Source organism: Apus apus, chromosome 10, assembly GCF_020740795.1.
Source record: "Apus apus isolate bApuApu2 chromosome 10, bApuApu2.pri.cur, whole genome shotgun sequence".
NCBI classification, from domain to species: domain Eukaryota; kingdom Metazoa; phylum Chordata; class Aves; order Apodiformes; family Apodidae; genus Apus; species Apus apus.
The window spans coordinates 20,083,145-20,111,089 of record NC_067291.1 but is presented as its reverse complement, the minus strand read 5'-3'; the positions used below and the strand labels follow the sequence as shown (position 1 = coordinate 20,111,089).

At 43.7% G+C, this 27,945-nt stretch overlaps 2 protein-coding genes across 9 annotated transcripts in view; both read right to left on the bottom strand.

The window, feature by feature from the left end:
* Positions 1–27,945, bottom strand: part of IQCH (IQ motif containing H) — a 174,342-nt gene that overhangs the window by 103,901 nt on the left and 42,496 nt on the right. For 5 of the 8 annotated variants that reach the window (XM_051628944.1, XM_051628939.1, XM_051628942.1 and 2 more), the window contains 7 exons: positions 25,107–25,227; positions 23,752–24,038; positions 16,137–16,304; positions 13,285–13,410; positions 12,196–12,257; positions 9,636–9,744; positions 6,840–8,304 (listed from right to left, as the gene is read on the bottom strand). In XM_051628944.1, the coding sequence (XP_051484904.1) occupies positions 8,203–8,304; positions 9,636–9,744; positions 12,196–12,257; positions 13,285–13,410; positions 16,137–16,304; positions 23,752–24,038; positions 25,107–25,227 (975 nt within the window). In that variant the 3' untranslated portion in view covers positions 6,840–8,202. Of the gene's footprint in view, positions 1–4,066; positions 4,313–6,839; positions 8,305–9,635; positions 9,745–12,195; positions 12,258–13,284; positions 13,411–16,136; positions 16,305–23,751; positions 24,039–25,106; positions 25,228–27,945 lie in introns of those variants that run through there. The other 3 variants (XM_051628941.1, XR_007890496.1, XM_051628946.1) reach the window with 3 other exon arrangements.
* Positions 831–3,635, bottom strand: C10H15orf61 (chromosome 10 C15orf61 homolog). The gene is made up of 2 exons (XM_051628966.1): positions 3,184–3,635; positions 831–1,529 (listed from the first exon to the last, which is right to left on the bottom strand). Exons 1-2 carry the CDS (start codon positions 3,554–3,556, stop codon positions 1,402–1,404), a joined length of 501 nt encoding a protein of 166 aa, XP_051484926.1. The 5' UTR covers positions 3,557–3,635; the 3' UTR covers positions 831–1,401.

The following is a 27,945-nucleotide window of genomic DNA, read 5'->3' as shown; positions in this document are numbered from 1 at the left end:
ATTCTATCCAATTTGGTGAAAATCAGTTCTAGAAAAATGCAAAGTCACTTTCATTATTGAGGCTTCTTAAAATACTCTCTCTTCATATCTGAGACCCATTTAACTTTTGTCAAGAATATTCTCCAAAATTAAACAGAACAGTGCAAGTGCTTCTCCGATTAGTGTTATTTAGCGTTGCTTTTAGAAAAAACATATGTATTGCTTAATTAAGTGGGAAACAGTTCCATTGTCTGGAATTAAATAAAATGTAGTTAAATGAAATTATACTATAGTCATAGGTTGCCAATTATTTATTTAGGAATACTGATTACCCTCCAAAACCAGCACCTACCCGTTTTAGATTTATCTTCCTACTTACGAAAATCCGAATAATCAACTTACATCACTAGATGTGGGATCTGGAACAGAAAGCAGTATTTGCTGGCACTAAAACTAAGCACCAGTAATATAACCTGAACAGGTGCTTCTGTTGTTTGAACTTTCTATCCAATAATTCCCTATTTCCGCTATCCAAATAATTCCCCAAAAGCTTTTTCTTTGCCCAGGTTTCCAACTGAATTTAAGTCATTCCATCATTATATGTGCCTGCTACAGCTATGCTCAGTTACAGCTGGAGAATTCAGTTATTTTGCATCAAAAAAAATTAGGGTAGTCGTCTTCTCATCTTCCCATATTAATTAAAAACATCAGTAATTTGTAAATTAGCACAAGGGACTAAATATTCTAGATTACTTACTTAGGTTTTGTTACTTGCCTATTAAGCAACTAAAAGAAAAAAAAACTAAAGCAAATATCTGGAGTTCAAGAATTGCAAAACATACAAGCTTAAATCATAGATTAGATATTTTATTTAAGTATCATTTGGGGAAATGTGATACAGCCATTTTCAACTTCTTGGGATTGGTATTTTTCCAGAGAGTCTTTCAGGCAGTTGTGAACAGTCAGTGCCATGGATTCATTCAAACATGCTTGCAACTGGGGCAGTTATTGCACTGTGAAACATCTGACATCTGGTCACAGTCTAAACCTAAGCAGCTTAATCTTTTCATACTGAAAACATCTAGTTTCCTTGCCCACATGCTACAATTCAGTTCTCTAAGCTGGTAGGTGTATCTCTTTAAATTACCAGGTTTGTTCAGCAGTACTAGTCTTCTACAAATTCTAATACTATTAGAAATATTCATTCTTCTCTCTTCTACTTTTTCAACTTAACTGACCTCTGCAAAAATAAATCTCTCGTGACCAAAAAGTCCATGGAGCTTCCAGAAGACAGCATGTTAAGTAAAAAAAATGCACTGTAAAAAACAGTTGCCTCCAGTCCTTTTTAGTCAAAAGGAGCAGATATTTGTAGTAGCTGTAACACAGAAACCCACCAAATGACAGGTACTCGAGGGCATGATTTCAGTACATTGCGCCTTTGTCTTCTTTATTTAGAAAATAAATAGTAACTGGGCCGTGACTCGTATGAACAGTCTCTGTGACACTGACAAAGAACCAGGAGCCAATTCCATACAGTAAAGTTGGGATGCCTAAGGAAAGACAAAAACACGTTACACACAAAGACAGCAAGCCAGCAAAATTAAACCCGCCTATTAATAGCAGAGAGTAATGACTCCAAAATGAAACTGAGAGGAAAAGCATTCCTGTAAAAGCTGGATTACTAATATTTTGCCTTTATTGAAATGCTTATAAGCAGCCATGAGGACATAATACCACCAAGCACACAAGGAGCAGAAGCACCTTAGGAAAAGCAGCAACACACGGGAGTCCGCAGAAAGGGGAGAACAGTGCTACAAAAGAAGAAAAACATGGTCATGTACACAGCCTGATTTCTACCAATTTGTAAAAAAATCCAAACCCTAAAAAGCCAACTCCCTGGACATCCTCTTATTCTATCAGTTCAGAGTTCATCTGTGTTATCAGAGTAGAGGTAGGGAGGAAAATAGGCTGCGACTTCATAGGTCAACACGAAGCTGCTCTTGGGAAAAATCTCAGCAGTCAAGAGGAGCAACTCCAACAAAACTAGAATGAGCAGAAAGGTGAATATATAAACAGTGCTGTGATTTTTAGTGCTGCCAAGCCACCCATCTATCACAGACAACAATAGTTTACTTAATATAGGGGGGGAAAATGGAGATGGACTTAGGCCCTCGATTCAGTGAGGTAAAGAAACATAAAATTTAACATACTTAAAGTTACCCAAGTGATCAAGCTAGATTCTTAGAAGATGGAGATGTTGACTTTTTAGCCACTCTTGCCAGTTATTTAAATATGAGACAGGCAGGGTAGCTGCATGAAAAGATGGGGCAGATAAAAGGTCCGACTGTGCAGAGGGAACATGAAAATCAGATTTAAAGTTATTATTACAAAATCAATCTTCGTGATGAACCGTTTCTCACAACGTCAATAGGAAAGGTCAAAATATGAAGACTAGCAGATGTGTCTTGCAAAAAGTCACTGAAGACTTGGGAAGGGAATGAGATTTATTTTCAAAATGAACAAGAAAATAAGAAATTCATGAAATCAGACACGCGATTGTCACCATTTTAAGTAAGTGTGGTATCCATATATTAACTTTTTAATAATAATGTACTTCAGAACTTATCGATGTCCATTTTTACGTCAGTAAGGTACCGATACAGCATTTTTATTCATAAGCAGTTACATCGCAGCAGCACTTGAGGGTGAAATGTGGTCTGAGCACCTCACGACATCAGACAAAAAACTGGCCCAGGCACTTTCTAAGACACAAACTGTCTTGCTTCCTCTAGCGCTCGTGCATTTGCTTAGAGGACAGGATTCCATGCACGGCCCCGGAGCGCCGAGTTTTAGACGGAAAACGATCCACGCCGACCGACGTTAGCCATTTAAGTCACAAGGAAGTTTGGCTTTTCCCCCTCACAACGGGACAGAGACACACGCACCCGGCAAATCCGGAGAATATCGAGTGGCAGCCGCGCGGGCAGCTCCCGATCCCGCTTCCTTCGCCCGCCCCGAGCGATCCGCTCCCCGCAGGCGGCGCGGGGCGCTGCGCAGCTGCCCGGCGGCTCCGGCCCGCAGCCCCGGCCCCTCCTCCCCCTCCTCCCCCCGCCCCATCCCCGCTGCCAGGGCCGCCGCGGGCGCCTCTCTCCGCCCGCCGGGAGCCTCGCGGCGGCCGCGGGGCCGGCCCGGGACGCGACTCACCCGCGTTGAGGACCTTGAGGGCGGTGAAGGCCGCGTTCTGCAGCGCCAGGTCCTGCGGGGCGGCGCGGGAGCAGTGGTACTTGATGAAGGGGAAGCAGCCGGTGCGCAGGATGTGGTAGTTGGCGCCGTTCACCCGCCAGTTGAAGTGCGAGAGGCCGAACTGGTCGTTGCGCACCGCGCTGTACTTGACGCAGTACGAGGTCCAGTGGGGCAGGCCGCGCTGCCGCAGGTGCTGGCTCAGCACCTCCGAGGCGGCGGGGCGGGACGCGGCCGCCGCTCCCCTCCACAGCAGCAGCCCCAGCGCCGCCTCGTGCAGCCGCCTCAGCGCCCGCATCCCGCGGGGCCGCGTCCCGCGCCCGCTCCGCGCCCGCATCCCGCGGGGCCGCGTCCCGCGCCCGCTCCGCGCCCGCGGCTCCGGCCGCCGCGCCTGCGCCGCCTCCGCGCCTGCGCCGGGGGGGGCGGCGGAGCGGGCGGCGCGGGACGGGCTGTGCGGGGCGGGGTGTGCGGGACGGGCGGGCTGTGCAGCACGGGCTGTGCGGGACGGGCGGGCTATGCCGGGGCGGGGTGTTCGGGGCGGGCTGTGCGGGACGGGGTGTGCGGGACGGGCGGGCTGTGCAGCACGGGCTGTGCGGGGCGGGGTGTGCGGGACGGGCTGTGCGGGGCGGGGTGTGCCGGGGCGGGCTGTGCGGGACGGGCGGGCTGTGCGGGACGGGCTGTGCGGGACGGGCTGTGCGGGGCGGGCTGTGCCGGGGCTGGAGCCCCGCGGGGCAGCGCTGAGGGGAGGGTCTGTGCGGGGGTGGGTGCCCCCCGCGCTGAGGGTGTCGGGCCCGGGCTCCCTGCGGGGGGCACCGTGTAACGGCGGGTGCGAACAGCGCCCGGGACCGGGCCATTCCACTGGGGTGAGACGGGTTTGTGGGCAGCCCGCACCTGCCCCGGCTGCGGGAGCGGCGGGGGCAACGGGCGGTGCCGCGTGTTTCGTGCCCCTGTTACCTGGTGACATCAGACCGTGTCAGGTTCAAAGTAGCTCTTTGAAAGCGTTAGGCCCCTTTGAAAAGAAACGCTTCAAAATCATCACCGATGCGCCGTGGTTTTTCTAAATAAAGGCTAAGGTTTGGAGCCATTAAACATCCTATTTGGGGAAAAAAAAAAAGACTGAACAGAAGAATAAACTGAGAAATGGGATCAGATTTTTCCTTTTAATAATTGCAAGCGATACCTCAAACTCAGCAATCTTAAACCATCGAGCTATATAGTATGAATGTGCTAATTAATCAATTACTGCGCAACAACGTACCCTGTTTATTTACTGCAGTGTAATACTCGTGTGTAGAGCCAGTAATTATTAATCACCGTCAGTCACAAATTTGACTCAGGTTCACCTTCCTATAATTAATAGAGCATTTAATACCTGACTTTATTAGTGGCAACAATGAGGATGGAGCAGTTGGGATCTGTGGCTCGCTGTGCTGAGGGGTCACCTGGTGTGTGACACTGACAGTGATACTCGGCTGTTGGGCTTCGTGGTCAGAATTGCCTCCTATCATTTGATTTTTAAAAGTACTTCTTTAAAGATAGTTCATGTCGCTCTTCCTGCTCCAGGTGCAAGAAGGGAAAAGTGCCCCAGCCTCTGGCAGGATAACCTGGCACTGGTTATGAGAACACAGGTGCAGCTCTGCTGGCACAGTGTTCCCTGCAGATGCAGAGCAAAACGTTGCACACTTCAGAAGTATCCCAGAATCATGACCAAATGTTTTAAAGATGAGGCTGGATGTGTGATGTTGTGTTCTTCCAAATGTCTTCACTAGTTGGTTGCAGAGTTCAGGTCTCTGTCTTCACTGGATGCTGATTGTGTTTACATCAGAACAGGGTCCTGAAATGCACATCTTGGTGATGAAGCTAAAAACCAGTCTCACCATTCTTCAGTCAAGATGATGTATTAAATTGCATTCCTGAAAACTGTCACTGATTGTAGCACCTAATCTTTAGTGTCTGGCTGCTGTAACAAAATCTGTGGTCAAATGACATACAGAGCACCTGTACACCCTAAGAGGGAGCACCTCGGAGCTGTGCTAGGTGATTTGTTAAATGGGAAGTGATGTTGGTGACCATTGTGAAACGCTGAGGACCAGCTTAGCCTTAAAAATTCCAGGGATCTGTTACCTTAACCTAGATGGAAGGTCGTAAATTCCGAAGTATCTGAATGAGGTATCAGATCTTTCAGGAAATGGGTTGAGTGAATTATTCTTTATTTCGGAAGACGTGGGGAAGTGGTTGTGCAGAATAACTGCTTTTTTTGCTGGGTCCTCAGAGTTGTTATTCTAAATGTGGACACTTGGGCTGAATGCCTTTTTTTTTTTTTTTTCCAGGGCTTTAAACCCAAATATCTAAAAAGAGAGAGACCCAGTGTCCAGTATCAAGTAATGTTCTCTCAGAGCAGCAGACGTGCCCCAGCAGTATCAGTTCTTGCACAGATGAGGCTCTCAGCTGAGTGCAGATCCTCACTGGGAGCTCTGGCCCATCAGGAGCATGAGACCTTTATTTTAATTGTCTGCACCTTCTGCTGTTGATGCCAAACCCCACTGCCCCTCATCTCCTTCCACGAGCATTCCTTTTCACTGTGCAGCTGAGGAACCAGCTTGGGCTTTTGCTGTCCTTAGCTGCAGAATTCCTTGGCAATTTCTGATGACCTGTTAACTTCCACTTTCTCTGTTTTCTTCCCAGTCTAGATCATGCTTTGAAATTCAAGCTGCGGTTCAAGAACTCTGTTATTCCTTCAGTGAGTGGGAATAAATAATCCAGTTGTGGGGACAGGAGAACCATGACTGTGTTTCTGACTTAAAAAATAATTATTCCATTTACTATCTGCTATATTGCTAAAAAAAATACACTTTTGGCACCAACAGCATGGGAGTTGAATGTGAGAGACTGTAAAGAACTTTCAATCCTTCCATCAGCTCGACGCTCGCAAGTGTTAATAGTAATTAAAAACTTTTTTGTCTCAAAACACATTTCACACTTTGCACATACTGAGAAATCTCTCTCACCATGGGAACTTTCAGATCACTTGTTCCCTGCAAAAACAGGTACAGTTTTCTTTTGTCAGGCTAGAACAAAGACACGAGGAAGCGCAGGTTTCCTTTACTCCTAGGACACTGCAGCCTATTATGTGCCAGTGAACTAATGAGCCTCTCAGACCTTATGTTGTTCTGGCTTGGATGGAGGCTTCATTTTCCTTAACCCTTAAGAAACTAGCTGAGTCCTAGGCTGATACTGCCATGCTCTCCTGGGCCTCCTTCTCCTCCAGGATATTCCTTCTACTGACCAAACTGGGATGTCACCTAGCTTGGGTATGAAGTGAGGTGAGAACCTGCAAAGAGCTTCTGAGCAGTAAAACAGGAGGGAGTGCATTATAAATGTGGTGAGGAAAATGTCAGAACAACATACTGTTCTGCAGCCCCTCGAAGCAGAACAGAGTGCAAATACATCTCATCTTGTTGGAAGAACTAATAATTTGCTTTTTGGCATATTATTTCTTGGCATGTGAGAGATCATTGTTGTACCTACCACAACCAAAAAATACCTCTGCTGCTTTCATTTCTAACCAGAAAGACTTCCAGGTAACATGTAAGAAACGAACAAAACCAAGCAAACAAGAATAAACCAAACCACCAGAGTTTTAATTGAAACAGAGGTCAACACTTATACAGTCTCATCTATGAATTACTTCTGTGACCAAAGCAGAAGAGAAAAAGGCTAACACAAAAGATAACATTTGAAGCTGATGGATCAAAGACTCGAGCATCAGAAAGACTGGGCACTGATGTGCTGCCACTGCTTGGTCACATTCATTCTTCTTAAAAACTGGTTTTGTCTGAGCTTTTTTGTAAAGTAGTAACCTCAAAGACACTTGCCATGCTTGGGGCAGTAGTGCCCATCCAATGGGGAAGATGCTCTCCTCTACAGTAAAACGTAGGTGGCGGTGTCTGTTGGGATGAGATGAGAGATTTGAAGGACAGACAGTTTTACAGATACAAATGTTGTCCTTTAGCAAATCACTGCACAGCAACACTGACAAAAAAATTGATCAGCATCTGAAACACAGAGTGTATCTGATGGACAGATAGGTCTGCACAGGCCATGTACACTGGGAACCATAGAGCAGGTACAATTCTAATGGTCCTCTCAATTGTTGAACCAGTGCCGTTAATTATTTCTTACCATTTGAAAGGGAACATAAAACAACTGCTGCAGAAATCTGTAGATAATGAAAGAAATAGCAGAAAGTTAACAAGAAGGACAGTCAGCTCTGCAGAAGAATCTGGGTTGCTGGCCTTTCTGAGAAGATGGCATTTCAGTGTATTTATTTATAGGCAGAAGAACACTTCTTTCATTTCAGAAGTCTATACTTCAGAAGACAACAGGCTTGAGGTGTTTAGGATGACAAGGACTCTTCAATAGGAGTATGATCATAGAATCACAGAATGGTGAAGGTTGGAAGGGACCTTAAAGATCATCAGGTTCCAACCTCCGTGCTACAAGCAGGGACACCTCCCAGCAGACCAGGCTGCACAAGCCTCATCCAACCTGGCTTTCAACACCTCCAGGGATGGGGCAGCCTCAGCCTCCCTGGGCAACCTGTTCCAGTGCCTTCCTGCCCTCATGGTGAAGAATTTCTTCCTGATGTCTGACCTAAATCTCCCCTCTTTCAGTTTCAGTGACCTCCTAGTCTGCAGTGACAAAGCAGCATGATCCCTCTGTGTGTTCCATTAATAAGATTTAAAACACTGTGTAATTCAGGAATAACAGGAGGAACATCCGGGGCATCTATTAACCCTCTGCTTTCCAACAGGTTATTTTTGTGAAAGAAGGGAAACTCTGCACTCAGAAACCATGGCAATGTCCTGTCTCAGTTAATGGAACTTCATGTGCCGATGCAGAAGGAAAACCAAACCTGTTCTTACAGTTGAGAAAGCACTTACAGAAGCATAAGGAATAAGGCACTTAAACATTTTCTGTTAACTATTCTTCCCGAGCATCTGCTTTTGAAGGTTGCTTGTCTTCCAATTTCAGTTTGTTTTCTGCTGTAATTCCCAGAATTGCTTCAATATCTCGAATTGCCATCTGTAACAGATTCAAGGAATACAAGTTATTTAATGGGCATTATAATGAAATCCAGCAGCCAAAATGCACAGCTGGTCATGCTTGCCTTGAGAAGGTAACTAGTGTTACACGGGACATGATGCACCAATTAAATTTACTATTACTTTGGGGACAGTTGGGGGAATTATTAGTGAACATGTACAAATCTCAGGTAAATAAAAAACCCCAATTCGTTGCAATTTGTATTTCTAATTAACTAACAGGTGTTCTGTTTCACATATGTAAATCATTGTTAATTCACTATGAAGAAGAGTTCCCTTTTCTGTTTTTCCTCAGTGGCTGCCTTTCACTTCCTCATATTGAAATAAGGGGTGGCTTTTTGTTTGTTTATTCTGGAACATGGTGAAATTTAATTATATATTCTCTAAAGGTGTCATTTCACACTCTGTTAGTCAGAGGAAAATACAGTCAGAGTTACCAGTGGAAAGAATCTGATAAGAAATGATGTGATTTAAGATACCAATCTCTAGCAGAGTGCTCCCCCTCACAAAACACTTACAGGCAGGATCTTAGAAACTTTTGATAAAGGTAAAGGTGATGCAGTTTAGCAAAAGAATTCCCTCCAGGAAGTTGAGCTATTCTCTGGAATCAAAAAGCACCATTGTAATGAGTCCTCATTCCAGGGCACGGGGTTGGATTCATTAGTGCTTTCCTGTCTCCCTTTGCCAGCAGGGTGGGCACAAAGGAGCTTCTGAGGAAAGGTGGGAGCTCCAGGGGGAACATTCCCAGTGTGACAAGCCCTGGCCCCACCCCAGGGCATCCTTTGGCACCCGGGGATGGGCACGGAGGGCAGGCTCAAAGAGCAGAGAAAATGGGGAACAAAATTTACTTGTGAAATTGATGATGGGGAGGGGGAAGATGTGAACTAATGGATTAGGTACTGCCTGCTTGAAAGAAACCAGCCTTCACAGTCTGAGGAGCTATTATAAACTGAGAAGTTTGTTTCTAATTGAAGATTCCTACCTTGATGGTGTCCCTTGAAAACAAAAGGCAATTGTGGCAGAATTGTCTGAGGCAATGCCAAGAACTCCTCTGCTCTTACAAAGGACAATCAGGAGCACTACATGACACATCATTTCACACTGAAGTATTTCTCTTTTCAACAAAAGTTTCCAACTTGAATTTAACTAACAGGTACACTGGGAGATTTACTGTATTGACCTAGACACTGTAAAATACATACTGCTAACAATAAAAAAGGAATGGTTTAGCACTTGTTTATGATCCAGCATGAGGTATCTTCAGCCCTTGTACAGAAATTAACCAGGATCGTTAGTTAATTAACACCTCACCTTAAAATTGGTCTCGCCTTGCATATTAGGTGCTGATATTTCTTGATGGATGATGAAGAGATTGCGAGCAAAGGTCATGAGGACCCCCTGGAGATCCTCTCCGATTGTTCTGTTAATGATATCCAAACAAATGAGTTTACCAATGATTCCCTTCACATGCTTAAAAACAATCGCCCGTCTCATTTGTGCCTGTCTGCTGATGGAATTTAATGAGTATTTTCAATCTCACAAGGTGGCAATCTTCAGGGAGATATGAAAGATGAGGCTCCATTTTAACTTGTCAACAGAAAGGATTTGTGCAATAAATAATTTTTATTAATCAACTTAGCAGAAGTAAGCAGGGAGGCTTCAGCTACTCCAAGGAAAAGGCTACTGTTGAGTTAGGACTGAGACAGCAGAACACTTTGAACACACAGATTAGTTCAGAAGAGCTCTGGCTTCTGCCTACAGTTTGTGAAAGACACCTGAAAGACATTTCAGCAGTATCAGCATTTCTCAGATTCCTGTAGCTCTTGAGGCTCTGGTTTCTCAGAGGTAGATGCAGACTCTCAATACATATGGAATAGGATTATTATGCTGATGAAGAACGTGCCTCATTTCCTGACTGGAACTGCCAACAGATCTCGTAGGAAAACATGACAATTCACATCAATGTTTTAGGTATTTCAGTGATACTTTTTATATAGATAAGCCCAAACTGTTACATTCTTGAATGTATTTCCAAGTTAAGATAATGAAATTGCATTGAAAACCTGATGGAAGACAAATCTGGGATCCCCCCTCTCTGGACTGTTCCTGTCTTAGCCTCACAGAAAACCAACCCAAGAGAAGACAGCTTTCTGTACTGAGCTGAGCCACCTTCTGGAGAGGTGCAAAAGAACCAGAGGAGGACTCCAAGCTAAGGTCAGGGAAAGAGCTCCCCTTTCAACATCCCTGGGCTGTTAGGAAAATTTAGTGGCTCATAGAACACTTTCAGGTCACTTTTAAAATGGCTCCTGTAGATATTTTTTACAAGTTCTTGATTAGTGATTTTCTTTCAGATTTCTCCTGCAGCTCCATGAGGTACAGTGCCCACATGGTGACTGAAGGGGATGCAATGTAGGGATATTTAAGCTTTCAACCAACCTGACTCACTTGTGTGCTGCCCACAGCCTCACCCACAAGGAGCTCAAAACAGGCTGAAAGAATCACAGCCCCAGAAGCCATCTTTAGAATTCATTTAGCCATTCCCTGTGCTAGGGCAGGATCAATGCTACTTACATCATCCTGACAGAGGTTTGTCTCTTCTGTTACTAAACAGTCAATGACAACCACACCAAACAATCTAATTAGGGCTTCCTTTACTATCAGAAATTTTTCTTATGCTAAACATGAATCTTCCTTGCTGCAAGTGAAGTTCATTTATTCTTGTTGTACTACCAAAGAGCTGGAAATCAGATTTTTTCTTCCTGCTGAGGCTTTTTACATGCTTGAAGATTGTCAGCTGGTCTCACTTCTGCCTCCTCCCCTGTAAATTGTGCTTTCTAGAACTCTCAGCACTTTCATGACCTCCCTCTGAGTAGAAGGGAAGGATCAGTTCACTTCAAATGTCTCCCACATTACATTGTTTACCTTTTTCCAGCAGACTATAGCATCCTGACTTGCAGGGAGTTTGTAACCCCTGCAACTCACAGATCCTTTTCTGCAAAGCTAGTGATTCCTCACATTCCTTACTGCTGCCTGCATGTAATTCCTTGCACCTGGTTCCAACTGAATGTAATTCAGTTTTTCATAGTTTCTTCAGTTTGTTGAGATCATTCTGAATTCCATTCCTGCCCTCCAAAATACCTGCTATCACATTCAGCACTCAAGGAAGCTGTTTTCTTATCCGGGTCATTAATGCAACAACAGCTCCAGCATCAAAGGACTGCAGAACAGCCTGAGAACAGCCTGTTTCAGCCCCTCACTCATTAGTTCCTATTTGTCAGTGAAGTTCATGTCAATTCTCTCTGAGGAGAGCTTTACAGTCAGTGTATGGCAGGTTAGTGCAGATTTGGCATTTAAGAACTTCTTACATGCAGACTTCTTAGGACAAGCTGGTGTGTCTAAAGAATGACTGAACCGTCAGATCATGCTTCCTGACACTGCTCACTTTGTGAAGAACAACATAAGAAAGGCTTTTCTAAACTTCAACCTTTGCAGCATGTGCAAAACCCCTGTGCTGTCTGTGCTCTCCCAGCGAGATGGGCAGTGCCAGTGACTCCAGCTCTTGGGAAGCTCGTGGCAGGAGGGCTGCAGGCTGCAGTAAGGCTTTGATCTAATCAGATCCCTGAACTTTCCTGGTTTTTTATTACTAAAATGCTCAAAGCCTCTCTAAAACTTTTCAAGAGGCCAATCTTACAAGATACTTCTCTTAGGAGCCAGTGACAGTCAGTGAATGTGAGTGTGTGGTGGTGAGATGGTTCCTCTCCTTCCTGACCTTTCTCAGAGGCCAGGCCAACACATGTGGAGGTGTCTGCTCTTTGGATCCAGTGTGTTCCCAGCTCTTGACCAGACTCTGGAACTGACACTGGATACTTACATCATTCCCAATCTGTATCGCTTCTGATCTTCATACAATATAAAAACTGTTCCCTGTTTTTCCTGTTAAATAAAAAGACAAAGTTGCTTTAATTATTCAGTCCCTCCCCAGCTTTCCTGGAGCCCCTTCAGATACCGGAAGGCTGCTAATAAATGTATATAAAATGAGTGCATGATGCAGGGACAGTGAGTATGTCACCATATCTAAGAAAGGCTGGTTTTGAGTTGTGAGCAATGGATGATTTTTCCCATTATTGCTCTAACTTCTTGTAGAGAATATAATGCATTAACTTAATGTAAACAGCACACATAGGCCAGAGTCTATTTAACAGCAAATGTTTTTGTTCCAAAGCAGTAAGAGATGGTCATAAGTATCTTAGAAAATATCTCCCAACACAGTTATTTTTATCAAGAGACAGGTTAACCCTTACAAGCCTTACACATGCCTAAATTAAAAGACAGTGAAAGTATGCTTAGGTTTTCCTGTCCTTCAAGCTTATACTTCACTTGGGTATACACTGGACAGGAGCTTTCATCAGCCTTCTGCTCTGCTTCACCACGGGCCTGATACTCGTGACAGTTTGGTCAGCAGCAAAACGTGGCTTGGTTTTTAAGATGTACTAAGGGACAGTTGCCACGTGTCACTGTGAGAGGTCTCAGGAGCAGGTGCCATCCCTGGGGAAAGGTTCATAAAACTCTGCACTTCCCAGGGGGAGCCCAGTGGCCCAGGATCTGAAATCTCCATCTGCTGTTCTGTCTCCCGTAACATCTTCTACACTCTTTCACGTCATTTTTTGTTTACAGTTCAGATTATATCATTATTAAATATTGCTATTATTATTAAATATTCTTTTAAATTGCATCATGAAAACAATTTAAAATAAAATCTATTTTGATTTATACCAAGTCCTCCTCAGCAACACTGTAGAGCAACACCTTGCTGTGCTGTTAACACAACACTGAAATGTTATCTTATGCTAAGAAGAACACTTCAACTTTACATGGTGCTAAGTGGCTTCATCGTATTAGAACTTACATACAAGAATTATGCAGAGTGGGCATAACATTTTCTCATCTTCCCTGTTCATACCTGGAGGTCAAATCCAACACCACGAGCTTTACACCTCTCCAGGAGGACATTGTAGTAGATGCCTGAAAGGCTGGAGTGCCTCAGCTGGCTGCTTGCTACTGCACACCGGGGGCTTGTTGGAGAAGTCTAGAGAAAACAACAACAGATCCTTTATTTTCAGACCAGTTTACATCAGAAACCAACAATTTATTATTTAAATGCCAGATCCTCAGGGAACTCACATAAGTGGGGAGTAAGACTCCATTTCCCTACAGCAAAATTAAACCCTCACCTCACACTGTATCTAAAACCTTGATCATCAGGCCAACAGAATCACTCTTTAGGAACCACAGTTTGATATTTTCACAGCTTCCTTGGTAACTGAGCCCTGTGCAGTTGTTCTAAGTGGATCCTCTGAATCCCACCTGCCCTGTGGAAAAAATGTATGTTGTTCTAGAGTCAACTCTCCTCATCCACAGAAATTCCAAAGCAAGTTACCAGTTGTTTTTGCCAGAGAATAAAAGGTTTTAAATAATTTTTCTAAAGCTAAATTTTAACTGGCTTTCTCCAAGACTGAGCATTCTGCTTGCATTAGAGGGCAGAATTTTTCCAGCAAGTCTTGGAGGAGACGAGGCCCAGTGACCCCAAGGAGCTGCACAAATAAACATGGAGTTCATCCTATGGATAAAAAGCAGCACAACATTTGAGTTTAAACTCTTCTCAGTGCTTAGGACAGAAGAACAGAGATGAAGCATTGAATAGAACTGAACAGAGATGTTCTCCTAAACCAAGGCTTTCCTGTGATGTTATTCTTAGCTCTGGGCTGTTCCCTCAGAGTGGGGATACTCCACGTTGATGCATGTAATTTACAGTCTTTTTTTCTAAAATGGTATCTGTTTTGACATTGACTCATTTAAGTTGACATTGCTGGAATCCTTACATAATACATCTCTGCCTGAAAATTAATCATGTTTATAATATTCTGAGAATTAATAACACCCATTGCTCAAGTCATTAACTTAAAAAAGGAGCTTCCAAAATCTGTTCTCTGCAGTAGGGGACCACAAATAAATGAATGCTTGATAAAATAATCCAAGTAGCAGTTTAACAAGCGTAAACTTGAGTGTGGCTGCAATAACACAGAACTATTGTTTAAGGGTTGGCATCAGGTTGATGAGGTGCTTATTTCAGCTACAAAGCATGCATACACGGGCATAATGAACTGCAGGATGAATTATTAATGTCTTGCTTATTTAGCCTCATCTGTCTAGAAGATAATGTATCCTAACTATAATGAGTGATTGGTTTTGTACATAATTACAGTAGCAGCAGTATCTAGGAAATTTGTTCTTTCAAAGAAGGATTTCTAAAAATAAAATCATCACACAAACTCAGTTGCTGCTCCATTTTATCAAAATCAAACCTACCAGGATTGAGAATATATAATAAATTAAAAGGGACAGAATCATTATTAACATCATAATTTTGCACAAAGTGTTTTACTTAATCATTCATTACAGATCATGTGCTGTAAAAGCATTTGTCTCTTGGTTTGTTTGTTTCTTCTTATAAAGAGATTTTCTCAAGACAGTGCATTTTTGTAGTTAACTCTTCAGGAGATAAAACCCTCAGAAATAAAGAAAGAAGAAAAATAAGGGATATAGTGACAATTTATGTTAATTCTGACAGCATTTTAATTAAAAAAAGTTACTACTTGATTACTTTTAATTTCTAAAATTTGTACTACTGGGACTAATCATATCTAATTCACTTCTCTCCAACTAAAAGTGGTTTCTTGACAAGAACAATAGATCAAGAGCTCATTAACCTCTAAATTACAGCTCCATGACATTTTTGGAATGGTGCTACATTCCTCTTCCATGTATGAAAATAATGGAGTTGTGAATCTTCTGTCAAAATGTTCAAAATAGCACCTGTTTCACTTCCCTGTGTGTATGTATCCATGCCTCTTATTCTCTGGCTTTTCTGAAGGCTTCTCCTTCCTGGTTTAGGGGGACAGGCTCAAGGTTTAAAGCCATAGTAAATCCTTCACCAGGATTGATCCAGTTTAACAAATCAGCATAATAAACACGGGGTGTGTAAAGTGTGCTTCTATGCCAGTGTGTTTATGAGGGTGTCAAAGCCACACACAAACACCCTCCTCTCTAAAACTCATCCCTGGGCACTATCATGGACAGAATCCTCAGAGTTTTCAGAAATGGGTTTTCTTCCCTGTTCAAAAGACAGTGTCCATAATTAACATTTGAATAATTAATACTGAACAGTTAGATGGATGCAGAACTGAATGACAGTTCTGAGAAGCAAGATCTGGGTTTAACTCAAGTGAGAGCTGGGAGAGATTCAGGTGTCCAGATCCTTCTGCAGATGTAGCCCTGACTGTTTTACCCCCTTCTGTGCATCAAAGTAGGGGATAGAAATTCAGTGCTTCAATTTCTGTTCCAAATCAGAGCTTATGGGCTGAAGGCTCAGATTTCTTCTTGGCTGCTCTTAAGTTACTCCTACAGCCAGGCCAGTGCTTTCATCTCCCTCCTTCTTCTCCCAACATTTAAGTTACTGCATTTTTTACAACTTTAAAACTACCTGACATATTTAGAAGTTAGTTACTACCACAAATCAATATTACTGATCACAAAGGATGGATAATTAGGTGCCCATAAGCAACCAGAACCTTTCCCTTAATTTCTAACATAATGCTATCCCCATTTACTTTATAAACCTTGTAAAATCTTAAAGTAGCAGTTTAAAATCTGAAAGGAGCAGTTTCAGCTCCTCTAGAGCAGTGATCTAGGACAGAATTTAACTTCCTGGTATTTATCATAAATACTTTTATTTGCAAACAAAGAGCTGCTTACAGTCTTTGCCTCCCCAAGCTGAACAGGTTGGCTTTGCCTTTGCTTTGAACCCGGAGATACTTCAAAGCGGCCGGAGCGACAATCCAGGTTTCCATCTGTCATGTACAACAGGAGCTGAGTCCAGGCCAGCTGGTCACTATAGCAGAGGTCAAGGTCTGTTGCCCACACCTCATCAAAACACAAACAGGTGAATTAAAATTAAAAAAGAGAAAGAACAAGAAGGGTGAAAGTCAGCCATCATGTTAAGAAACGTCTATACCTTTAATTTCATGCATACCTTTGGTCTTCTTGTGCTGGTGCAGCATTATCAGCAATAAACCACTTCCAAACAGGGATTTAAAATATAAATTTTCAGAGAAAACCAAAGGGCTAAGGACAAAACAATGACCTGAACTACCCAGATTGTAGCAACAATTAGAAACAGGGAGAAGAGCTCAACAGCTGTACAGCCTGTATCACATAAATAGGTAATTATCCAAATACTTAATATCACACCTGGAGTTTTCAGCTGAAGAATAATTAGTGTTAAATAAAGTCAGCCTTGGGTTACAGATGGGTATTTTGAGATAGAAAAAGGGAAGTTGCATGAGACAAATCTAACCTGAGTAAAAGGAGCAGGGAAGTGTGCAATCTGTGGGTCAGGATGTGTGCCAGCCATCGCAGGGGCTGAGCAAAGCCTGCTCCCCGTGCAGTACCTGGCTTTATCAAGCAGGGGACACTTCACCACACGACTGGTGACATGGTTCTGCTGCCACTCACTGTTGTGCCGTTTAGTGGTGCTAATTCAGATCTGTACTCACCAAACTCCACAGGAAATCAGACCGTAAGGTGCCAGTGGCACGAGTCCCACAGGCAGGCAGAAGAACAGCCCACCCCACCCACCTGCAGGTCACGTAAAAGCCTCATGTAAACCTCAAGATTTCAAACCATTAAAGCCTGTGGGAGTCAGGCAGGATTTGTGAGGCCTGTGCATGCTGTGGGTGAAGTACCATGGGTGGCTTCTGCAAGGCTCCTCTGCTCCAATAACCCCAGCACAGCTTCGCCCTGAGTTTTCCCCAGGTGAAAAATGCTCACACCAGTGAGAAATGCAAACCCACCCACACATTTCTGCCCTGCAGTGGACCCCTTCAACACACATCTAGCAGTGAATGACTTGAATAAGCCTGTGAATGGTAAATGGTGCCATTATAAGGATATTAAGGGGTCAGGCAGCCAAGGCCTCTTGGTAAACTGGAGTTAATTTCTGAATGATATTCACATAGTAATGCCCTTCGTATAATGGGGAATAAATCACATCAGTAACAGTTGTTAATATCTAACTGCCAAGTATCTGTTGCTGTATTAAATATCCTATTTGTCAACTTAAACATTTCCTGCTGCATGGTATAAAATGCAAATCGGATACTAATGGCTGGCTGCATGAAGTAGTAGGGGAATGCTCCCCAATTATCATGCTTAATTCTCATCAATAATTTATTCCTGATCATCACTGCTGCAAGAAAGGAAGAAACTTCTATATTGATGTGAATTTCTCCAGTATGTACCAGCCTTCCCAGTGAGCTGAACAGCAGTTAAAAACTAGAGAGCCTGCAGAAGGGTTATGTTACCTTCCATAAATACTATCAACAAATCAGCAATGGCCCAGGCATCTTGAACCTTGTTTGACTTGGATTTTAGATTCTAAATTAAAAAGAGATGATAGAGCTACCTGAGGGGACAAGGGACTATTGAAAATCTTGGATATTCAAGGGATGTTCCCTAGCTCAGGCAAAAGGAACTGGTGATTTTCAATCCAGACCCTGATATTGCTCACAGGCTGCCCCTGGGGCTGAGATGGAAGCACCACAGAAGGTAAGCAAAGACACCCTGGGTAGGTAGAAGGGCTGTGTTCTGGCCATGGGCAGCGGATGGGCTGAGCACTGAACAGCAGATGAAGCACTGAAACTGCAGCCTGGCAGCCAAGCAGCCATTAGCCCTGACAAATTCAGGACACCCTGGCAGAGATTCAGACAAACTGCACCAGGCTTGGGATAGCACATGGGTTTTGCAAGAGTTCTCAACAAATCCCACGTTCTCTGTAACTACAAGAAGATGCAAGTGACATTGTTTTAATTTCAGATGTAGAGAAGAGACCCATTCATTACTTGTGTGATACGTTTCACACCCTTTGCACAAAAACCCAGCATGCCAACCTGGCTCTAAGGCCCTTCTGGCACGTTCCCAGTTGCTGCTCTGGGCAGGCACAGAGACACTCCTGGATCCCCACACCAGGGGTGGCTCCAGCCTCATCTGCCCAAGGAAGTGGCTGTAACAGGGAAGAAGAGAAAAAGCTTTTAGCAGAGCAAGTTCCATGCTTGAAATCATGAGACTGGCCAAATGCTATTTTGAGGAGTTCCTGTTTACTTTCAGAGTGCACCAATGAGTTGTTCTGGACATGGCTTCATCTTCCCAGACCAACTACCCTCATCCCACTGCCTACAGAATTAAGGGCTCAGACCAACAGGGTGGACTGATGGCCCCACCACATCATGAAGGCAAGTGTCCATCCCCTCTCCTGCCCCTTACTCTCTAACATTGTATGGAAGGAGAACTCTAAACACTTCCTTCAGTCAGTTACATTCTACGTGGGTAAAGGGATTGTATTTTTTCTTCTTTTTTAAATAGAGTGTAGATGTCCACAGCTCTGAGCACAAGGGGGAGGAAGGGAAACATGGCTGGAAGCCACCTGTCCACCTCCTTCCATTCTGGGCCTGAGCCTGAGGCTGAACCATCCCTATTGCAAGTTAAAGCAGCCAAATGGCCGTGACTGTGTGCCAGCTGGGATCACCCCCAAGGAGTCTTTTCCTGGCTCAGGATTGTCAGAGAACACTATATTGTGGCCATGTCCCTTTCTGCCCTGGATGTGTCCCAGAACATCCCTAATGTGGGGAGAAAGGAAGAAAGATCAGATGGCATAAGATTCCAGCTTTATCCTAGCAGGGGATTCCCCTTTGCCATGGAAATCCAGCAGTGTCCTTTAAATCCCCTTTATACTGCTACAGAAATAGGAAAGACAAAGGGCCTGGACAATGGGTCTAACTACATTTTCATGGATAATTTCTTCCCATTGTATCAGTTCAAATGCAGCCCAAATCAGTAGTACCTAGCTGACTGAATCCTTGGAGGGAACAATTTCCAAGTCCCATTCCAGTTCCTGAAGGTCACAAGTGCTCCTAGCAAAATTATAGCAATTAATAGCAGGAAACATTTCGGGAAGTTTTTGAGCAAGGAGGGAACTTCAGCAGACCTGAGTCTGCCTGGTGGAGCTGGGTAAAGACAACAGCTCCACAGCTGGTTATAGTGCTCTGAATCTGGAAATCAGCAGTGGACATTGTGGGCTGGCTCCATCAGTCTGGAACCTGCCACCAATACTAGATGAATAAGGACATGGATGCAATTGTAGGTATTTATCATCATGGATATCACATCCAGGTAGGATTGCAGGGCAAGTTAGCATAACATAAGGAGCTTTAACTTGAGACTTTGGGACTTTCAAGACAATTATGTGCTCAGAAATCATAGTGGAACACAGTTCACTTGTGAAGTCTAGAAGTAATATTTGATTTTCAAACAAAAAATGAAAGTTCAAAGATAACCAGATCTGGGGTTTTATAATGACTTAAAAAAAAATAGAGACAGTAGCTAAGATTTTTTATAATCTTAAAAGTGGTTTTGGATTGTCTTCAGAGTGGTTTTAGATTAAGCTAAGCAACAGATTAGGGCTTTCCAGAATTTCATCACTGGAAAAGAAATAGAAATGCAGCCTGCAAGACTTACTGTCTCTTTTGACCAAGGAGATATGATGAACTCTGGAACTGGTCCCCTTCAGACAGCCTGCCAAGAGCTGCCAGGAGATGCTCTCCTTCAGCTTAAGAGCCTGCACTTCATAGCAAAGACATCTCAAGTGAATGAAGTCAGAATTATACTGTAATTCTTTACAGCTGCCATAAAAATGCTTCAGCTTTGAAAGGTTAACTTGAGAAGGGAAGGAAACATAAATTCTTAAAGAGTTACTAAATTATAGCTTTTCCAGTTTGTTTTATCTGCATCTAGTATTGATGTATGCATTACTGTAAAGAGCACACCTGCTATTTTTAAAAAGTAGTTGAATGACATTTAAAAATGTCAATTAGTAAAATATAAATGTAAGTTGGGCCTTGAAAAGAGACCTTCTTTTATGACTTAAAATTCACAACTGATTCCTTCAGCAGCGATGACAAACTGGATCTTATCTGGCTGCCATCTCGTGGCAGCTGCTGGGATGGTCTGGGGCAGGGCCTGGAAACTTCAATTTTAGGGCTCTAGAACTGGCCCTAACCTCTGTCCTGCTGAATTTAAGAGTGGAAGATGGTTAAGGAGAACACACAGAAAATGTCACATTCTGTACACAGGAATCTTAAGACAGAGATATGAGTACAGCAGAATGCATCCCACCTAAGCTGACCTCGGGGGTTTTTAAGCCACTGCAATGGAAGGAGGATACCCACCTAAACCTTCCCAGCTCCCATGTTCTGCCTCATCATCTCCTCTGCACCCAAACTGAACTTCACCCAGTGTCCTCTCTGGCTGCAGGAGGTGTGGGGCTGTGAGAGCTGCCAGAGTGATGGAAAAGGTGACTTATGACCCTGCTGCTCCTCATTATCTGCCCACAGGTCTATGGATGTAAGGAAGTTGATGTACTCATGCAGTCCCACTCAATTAAATGGACTTATTTAGGTGTAGCTCCTTGATGAGTTGGATGTGAGCAGCATTCACTCAATACTGTGCAACACTTCAAAGGGTCAGGGCCTTACACTTATAGATCAGTCTTGGAAAAGTGTGGGAATCAGAAGTGATTCAGTCCAAGTTACAGACCTAAATTTTCTCCTCCACTTTTCCCCCAGGACACTGTAAACATTATAAACATTGCGTCTCCAATGCCCTTTCCCTCAGAAGCAAATAACAGATGCTTATAACTGGGCTAGAAATAGATTTCTGAGGCCAAGAGGGAATTGTGTCCAGTCCCCAGGCCCCTGCCAGGGCCCTCGCGGCAGCCGATGCCCGATCCTGTGGGTGCCCCGGCCCTGCTCAGCCCCACACCATGTCCCAGGGTGGGCAATGCTGGGAGATGCAGTCAGGGGTGGGCTCTGCCATGCCACCCTCCTCAGCTCACCCAGCACCACCACTCAGCCTTGGAGGTACACACAAAATAATGAAATGCAAGAAATGAAGAGTGAACAGTAGACTGCAGGACAGTCAGGCGTGAAGACAACCAGACAGGAGTTGGATCCTCCCCCAGGCACTACCCTCAATGCTGTTGGTTGCAAACAACCTTCTCCAGTTCTATCATAACTTCAGGAAAAGCTCTGTGCAGATGGAGGATGATGAAATCTAGAGATGTCTCTGCAGTACTGGCATGTAGCAGCAGTGGCAAGCAGGCTAGCTAGGGCTGCACACAGCGACAGCCTGGGAAGCTGTCCTGTGAGGATGAGGGAAAGGGGAGCTGGGAGACACCTGGAACTGAGTAGAAGCAAATGGAAAATCAAGGGGAAATCTGAGGCAGTGCATCTTCTCTGAAAGGCTACAGCACCACCCAGCTGCTCGGGGCCTAAGGACAGCATCCCTCTTGTCACCTTTTGGTCAGCATAGACTGCAAGAGAGTCAAGATTCTGCCCTGCCTGTGACAGGCACAGAGCTCTGCAGCGGCCCAAACTGAGATTGTTTCTCATTTCTACTTCCACTCTGGCCTCCCTGCTAAATGGTGTGACAGACTTGGTCTTTCTCCACCACCCAGAGTCTCTTTGCTACTGGTGCTCCAAAGGAACACAACAATAGGACACTCCCTAAAAGTAGCAATCTTTAAAAATATAAGCAATACCCTGTTGCTCCTATCAAAATTAATATTATGCTTATGACAGATAGATTTTTAAAGGTTTTCAGATGAAGAGCCTGAAAGTCCAAGTACACACATTGCTTTTTCCTGCTCCAAAGCCCCCTTTGCACAAGTGGTGTGAAGACAAGAGTACCTGTGAGGATACGACTGCAGCACACAGCTGCTCGGTCTGCAAAGGCAGAAACATTCTCACTTATCTGCCCCTTCACATTTCCTAATGAGTTGTATTTATGTAGCATGGAACTTTATGAAGGTTTCAGGGATTTTCAAGTATTTAAATGCTCAGACTGTAATGGTAACAGATGTTCAATGGTATATTTAATTTTTCGTTGCACTGAAAATATCATGTATTGGCTGATACTTTCTGTAAAACAGAACTTGGAAAGAATGCCTCAGTGTACTGCACTTCCAGGAAATGTATCTGAACCTTTCAGCTACTGCATTAAAGTGGGCACTTCTGAAATTAGTCAGCGAATGTTCCAGGAGTCCAAGAGGATTTCTTGTTTGGCAAAAAAAATCGGGCTTTCCAGAGCACCATCTTTTGTGTAATCTCTCTCTCACAAGACAGATGGCGTCATTAATTGCCTCTACATCTAGTTAAATTTTAAAACCTGTGCTTAAGTAATGTTGAAGTTGTGGTACATGATAAAAACATAGGAAATATTACGGTAGAATCAACTGGAAACAAGGGAAGAAAACCAAGACAGAAAAATCAGGACTAACAAGAAGCCATAAGAAACACCGACTGATCCAGCACTCCACAGCTGCACTGGCTGCCCAGCAGCATTTTCCTTTCTAGTTAATTCAAGGTGTTAGTATTATTTAAGTATAATTTTTTAAATGCTGCATTCTTCATTCTAGACTCCCCAAAAGGCCACCTGTCTCTTCCCACCTTAGCCCAACTCATGCCTGCAGCTGATGTGCCCACAGCAGGATGTTTTCAGGGCTCGAAGAGGTGTGGCACTGCCAGACACCATCATAAAACCGAATGTCATCATGTGTCACACAGCACCTGGATCTCCTATTAAAATATTTTTTAAGTACTCTAAAGCAAACAAGCTGCTAACACTGCACACACTGCACTGCAGCAGAAAGCTGCAGGAGGGGAGCTGGGATGGTGCCTGGCACTGCTCTGCTCGCAGGCGCAACATTTACTTGGTAAATCAAATTGTTTATCATTACCATCCTATTTGCTGTAAGAAATTGTCAATATCCCCTTTTCCTTGGCTTCGTCCTCATATCTCCCCTCTGCATTCTCACAGGCACTGGTTTGCTCAAAAGAGTGCAATAATCCCTGTAGTTATTTTTACAGAGCATAATATGAGAACATTTTGAAACTAAAATTACCTCATCATCATACCATAAGACCATTGTCTGCAATTACCAGATTAATGCAAAATGCACTCATTTTAGGGGGGGAAAAAGTCATTAGAAGGAATTAAAACATTATTTTCTTACCTCTCAGCTTTGAAAGTAGCCCTGCAGGCTGATGAAAGGGGTTCCTCAGGTCCACCTGGCAGACCAGATCTAAATTTTATGCTGTTGCTAGAATTACCATGGGCTTTACCTCCCTCCAAACATCTCATGGCTTAGAAATAAAGTCTGTTCAAAAGGGCAAAGTTCTCCTGCTCTCTGCTGGAATCAAGCAGGAAAGCAGGTCATTCTCAGGGGGACAGAGTGAAGGAACATTCCTGCCCCACTCACCTGCCGCTCCATCGTCTGGGGATGGGTGAAAGTCACAAAATCAACTGAGAAGTAACCAAGCACTCCTCTAGATTTACAGGCTTCTCCAATTTTTAAGCAGAGGGAGTTGAGAGCTGCTGGCTCCACAGAGCACTGTGGGATGGCGGTGCCGGAGGCGCGCAAGGCCCCGTCCGCGTGGAGCTGGGTTCCAGAGGACACTACTTCTATCCTGCCTGTTGGCTCGATCAGCATGTCCACCGTCAGGTTGGTGACATCTTCTGAGAGAGGGAAGGCTTCTATCACACCACCTAGTCAGAAACATCATTACCAAAAAAATACTTTCAAAGCTTTGACTCATCCTGGTCTCTTCCGTAGATAAAGAAATGTATGAAACATAAATATCCATTCTACAGAATACAGAATGATGGCAGGGCAGGATCACCACAGAAATTTAGTACCCAACCACAAAAGCTGCATCTTCTTCACCTGAAATGTAGCCCACAAACACAGGATGTCACCGTGGCTGAGCAAAGCCCCCTCCCAGATGCACTGATTTGCAGTGATCAGACAAGAGTTTGAGCTGCACAGCCTCTTATGGACAAACACAGGCTCACTCCTGAGCTCTTGGCCGGGGGGGTACTGGCCAGCTTGGATCCAAAGGTGCCAGGGGAAGGTTTAATGCAGGAAGTCCTGCTGAGGACTCAGAACTGCACAAACAAAACTATCCAGCTATTGGATTGGAATGTGCTCATCTTCCTTTGGTTGGAGGGCAAGAAAGAGCCCAGCAATGGTCTAACAAGCAGTCTGTGCCAAGGCACTGTGAGGGACAGTCACTGATCCTCTGTGGTGACATGACCTGGAAGGCAAAAACTGGGGAGAAAGCTCAGCTCTTCTCCAAACCAGCTAAAGCACATTTCACTTTATGCAATGTTTGGAGCATCCAGAGGTTACCTACAGCTCCCTTCACTGTCCCATGAGAGGGAAAGGTGAGTCTCTCAGGTGTTTGCTAACCAACATCTCTCAAAGATGAAATATTCTCACATTTACCTACAGGCAAACTCTCCTGCTAGTGTTCCCTAAAGCCCTTTGCTAACTGGGCCCCAGTACAGTAACCCAGGATTAAGGAGCTGGTGTTCAATGATTCACAATCATGTGAAAAAAGTAATCCAAGATTAATACAGGATAAATGCCTGGATAGAACATATGAATGATAGAATAGCTGCCTATAATTCATTAGTAAATGAACATTTGAAGCATAATGAAGAAATAAAAGGAGAGAAATACTTAAATGGGCCCAAGATTAACAAGAATATGGCATACAATATGGTATAATTACTCCTTATAACACTTAACAGCGACTTTGCAGTCTTATTTACCTTGACTAAGGAATGTTTGGAGGAATTTTTCCCATGTAGGGAATCGTTTCTCATTGACTGGCTGTACGTGCTGTGCTAAAAGGCCTGGCAGCTCCTGGGAGATCTTCACCAAAGCTGGCTCCTGCAGAAACAAATTAAATAGAACCACAAGCAATTTTACTACAGAAATGAAAACTGCTTGTGGGGTGATTAAAAACCAGGCCTCCAACAGGCAAAAAAAAAAAAATGTGGTTACTGTTTACCCACAGTCAGGAAGCCTTTTTTAATTTTTCTACTTACTACTCTTCCCTCCCATTGAAAACTGTTCTTCTCTGAAAGACAACTCCTCCTCTGTACAGCATCTATTTTGTTATAATTTATATCAATAATCTGATCTGGCAACTGAAAATGCTGAGCACTTGGTAACTGCTTCGGGATCAATATCAGGAGTCAATAATTCTACAGTGTTTATATTTTGAAGCTGAGCATACTGAAATAGTCACATACGCCAGGAACAGTTTTACCGATTCTGTGTTTAGGCTGTTATTTCAAGACAAACACCCTTTAGTTATAACAAAAATAAAAGAGGAATAATAAACCAAAGCAGGAGAGATCCTTGTACACTCCACAGCAGATTCACAAGTGTTTGTGCCTCTATCTCAGGCTGAATTTGATGAGTCATAGGAGCTAAACCAGCTTTCTCCTCGTTTCAAATTCTTTACTATATTATCACACACACAAACCAACCCCATTAAATACAGAAACCAACTGTGTTGCTTTTACTGTGCAAGAATGTCCCAGAAGTACATGAGCATATAAAGTGCAAGGACCCTGACTCTATTGCTTCAGGCTTCTTTTCTTGCTGCTTCATAAGCACCCGCCTGCTTCCCCTGGGTCTCTTTGCTTCTGTTTTACATCCTCTCTCTTCAGCATCTCATGCTTCAGAAGATGACCAACCTTCCTCTGATCTTGGCAATGTCCTAAGCCACAATCATATCATCTGGAGCTCTGGAGGAACATGGTAAAACCTAATGGCTAACATCTAAGAATAGGAAAAAAAAAAGAAAAATCTATCTTTTTTTCCAGACCAACGAGTGTGAAGAGATGGGCTTTGTCATGAAGCACATGATGTGACATAACCAAAAATACAAATTCAAAATCAGCTTGCTGTGATTTATCTAACAGAATGAGAAGAAAGAGGATGGCCTAATGACTGGGGTATCAGTTTTGCATATAGGAGACCTAGAGAGATCATGTTCCTGAAGAGTCTGGCTGAGACCTTCAGGAAAGGGACTTTCTGTCTGTACCTCAGCTGTCCAGCCATGAAAGGGGGACAATTGTTGCCCCTATGTCACATGGAATTAAGAAAAAAAGGCCTTAAAAATATTGAGGTGCTTGGACAGTGACACTGGTCTGGGCTATGAGGGCTCCTGTCATATACTAAGGGAAAAAAGTATGTTGCTGACTTTAAACATCTCAGAAAAAATTCTAAAAGATGCTTTTAATTGGTGTTACCAATATACTAAGCAGCACAACCTTAACTTCATGGCAAAAGCAGAGGAACAGATAAAATGTGAGATGTAAGTTCAGAATTTACGCAGACTCAGGTCTTACACTGTTTGTTTCCCTAAAATCTGGAAGGAGGAATTTAACTTTTGGCTGTCTCAGCTGGCTGAAACAACAAAGCAGTGAGCAGCTATCAGCTGTGGCCTTGTCTTGATTTGTATTTTCACTGAAATATTGCTCAGCTAAGAAGTCACAAGATGAGGTGGGTCTTTGCACAGTGAAAATAAACCCAGCTTTGGAAAGAGGAAGCCATGATGAACACCATGGAGCTGCTCACCTACAGAGCACCCTGTGCCCATCGGTGTGTTCAGCACTACCTGTCACACTGAGTCTCACCCCCAAGATCTAATAATTTTGGATATTCTGCAATTTAAACAGAAACATAAAACCAACCAAACAAAAGAAGAGGTAGGCAGTGACTGCCTGAATGCTTTTGATAAATTACTGGAGAAAAAACCCAACATTAATCCCTGCTGGAAGTGTAGAAGCATTTGAGAGTGCTCTGACCAAGCTTGTATAAGTAAAAATTAAACTATGAGCATGTGAACTGGGACATGATTTTTCCATTGCAACTATTCCAAGGGACAGGAGGGCAGCCTTGCCAGCTCCTGCTGAGGACAGAGAATCTCCTTTTAGATGGAGGTGTTTTCAAGGCTCACACATGGCTGTGAAAGAAAAGTCCCTCAAGTGGGACCACATCTTTAAGGGTGGAAACGAATACACTGACCAAGCTCACAAATGGAGGCTGCTGCTAAGACAGTGTCCATTCACCTCATCTACACACACAGCACCTACTCTCTCTCCATAGAGTGGACACTAGACAGGCAAGACTGTTGTACTTCCTCGACAGACCCAGTGCTGCCTGCTGAAATGAGGTCAAATAGCATTTGAAGGGGACTTGAGCACAGGATGGACTCAACGGGCAAGGTGGATGCACATGTGGATGCTCCTGGCTCAGGAGCATCTCAAAGGTCAAAGCACCCTCAGGACTCACTGGTGGTGAAGGACATGTGCATCAAAACCAGCCACCTTACAGGGAGATGACAGAGGCTTTTAAAGAAATAACTAATTCATTCAAGAAAATCTGAAGAATATTCTCAAAACCAAACCCAATGTAGCAGAGCTTTTAACAAGTAGTGCCTAGATAATCAAGGTGTTCACAGAGGGAGTCAGGCAACCACTTTTTAAGGATCAGCACCTGGAATTCTAGTTCAAGGGTTTTTTTGCAACTGTAAGCTCTAAAAAAGGCAATAATCCTGATGATAGAGAGTTTTAGTAGGCAAATTCAAGCCTG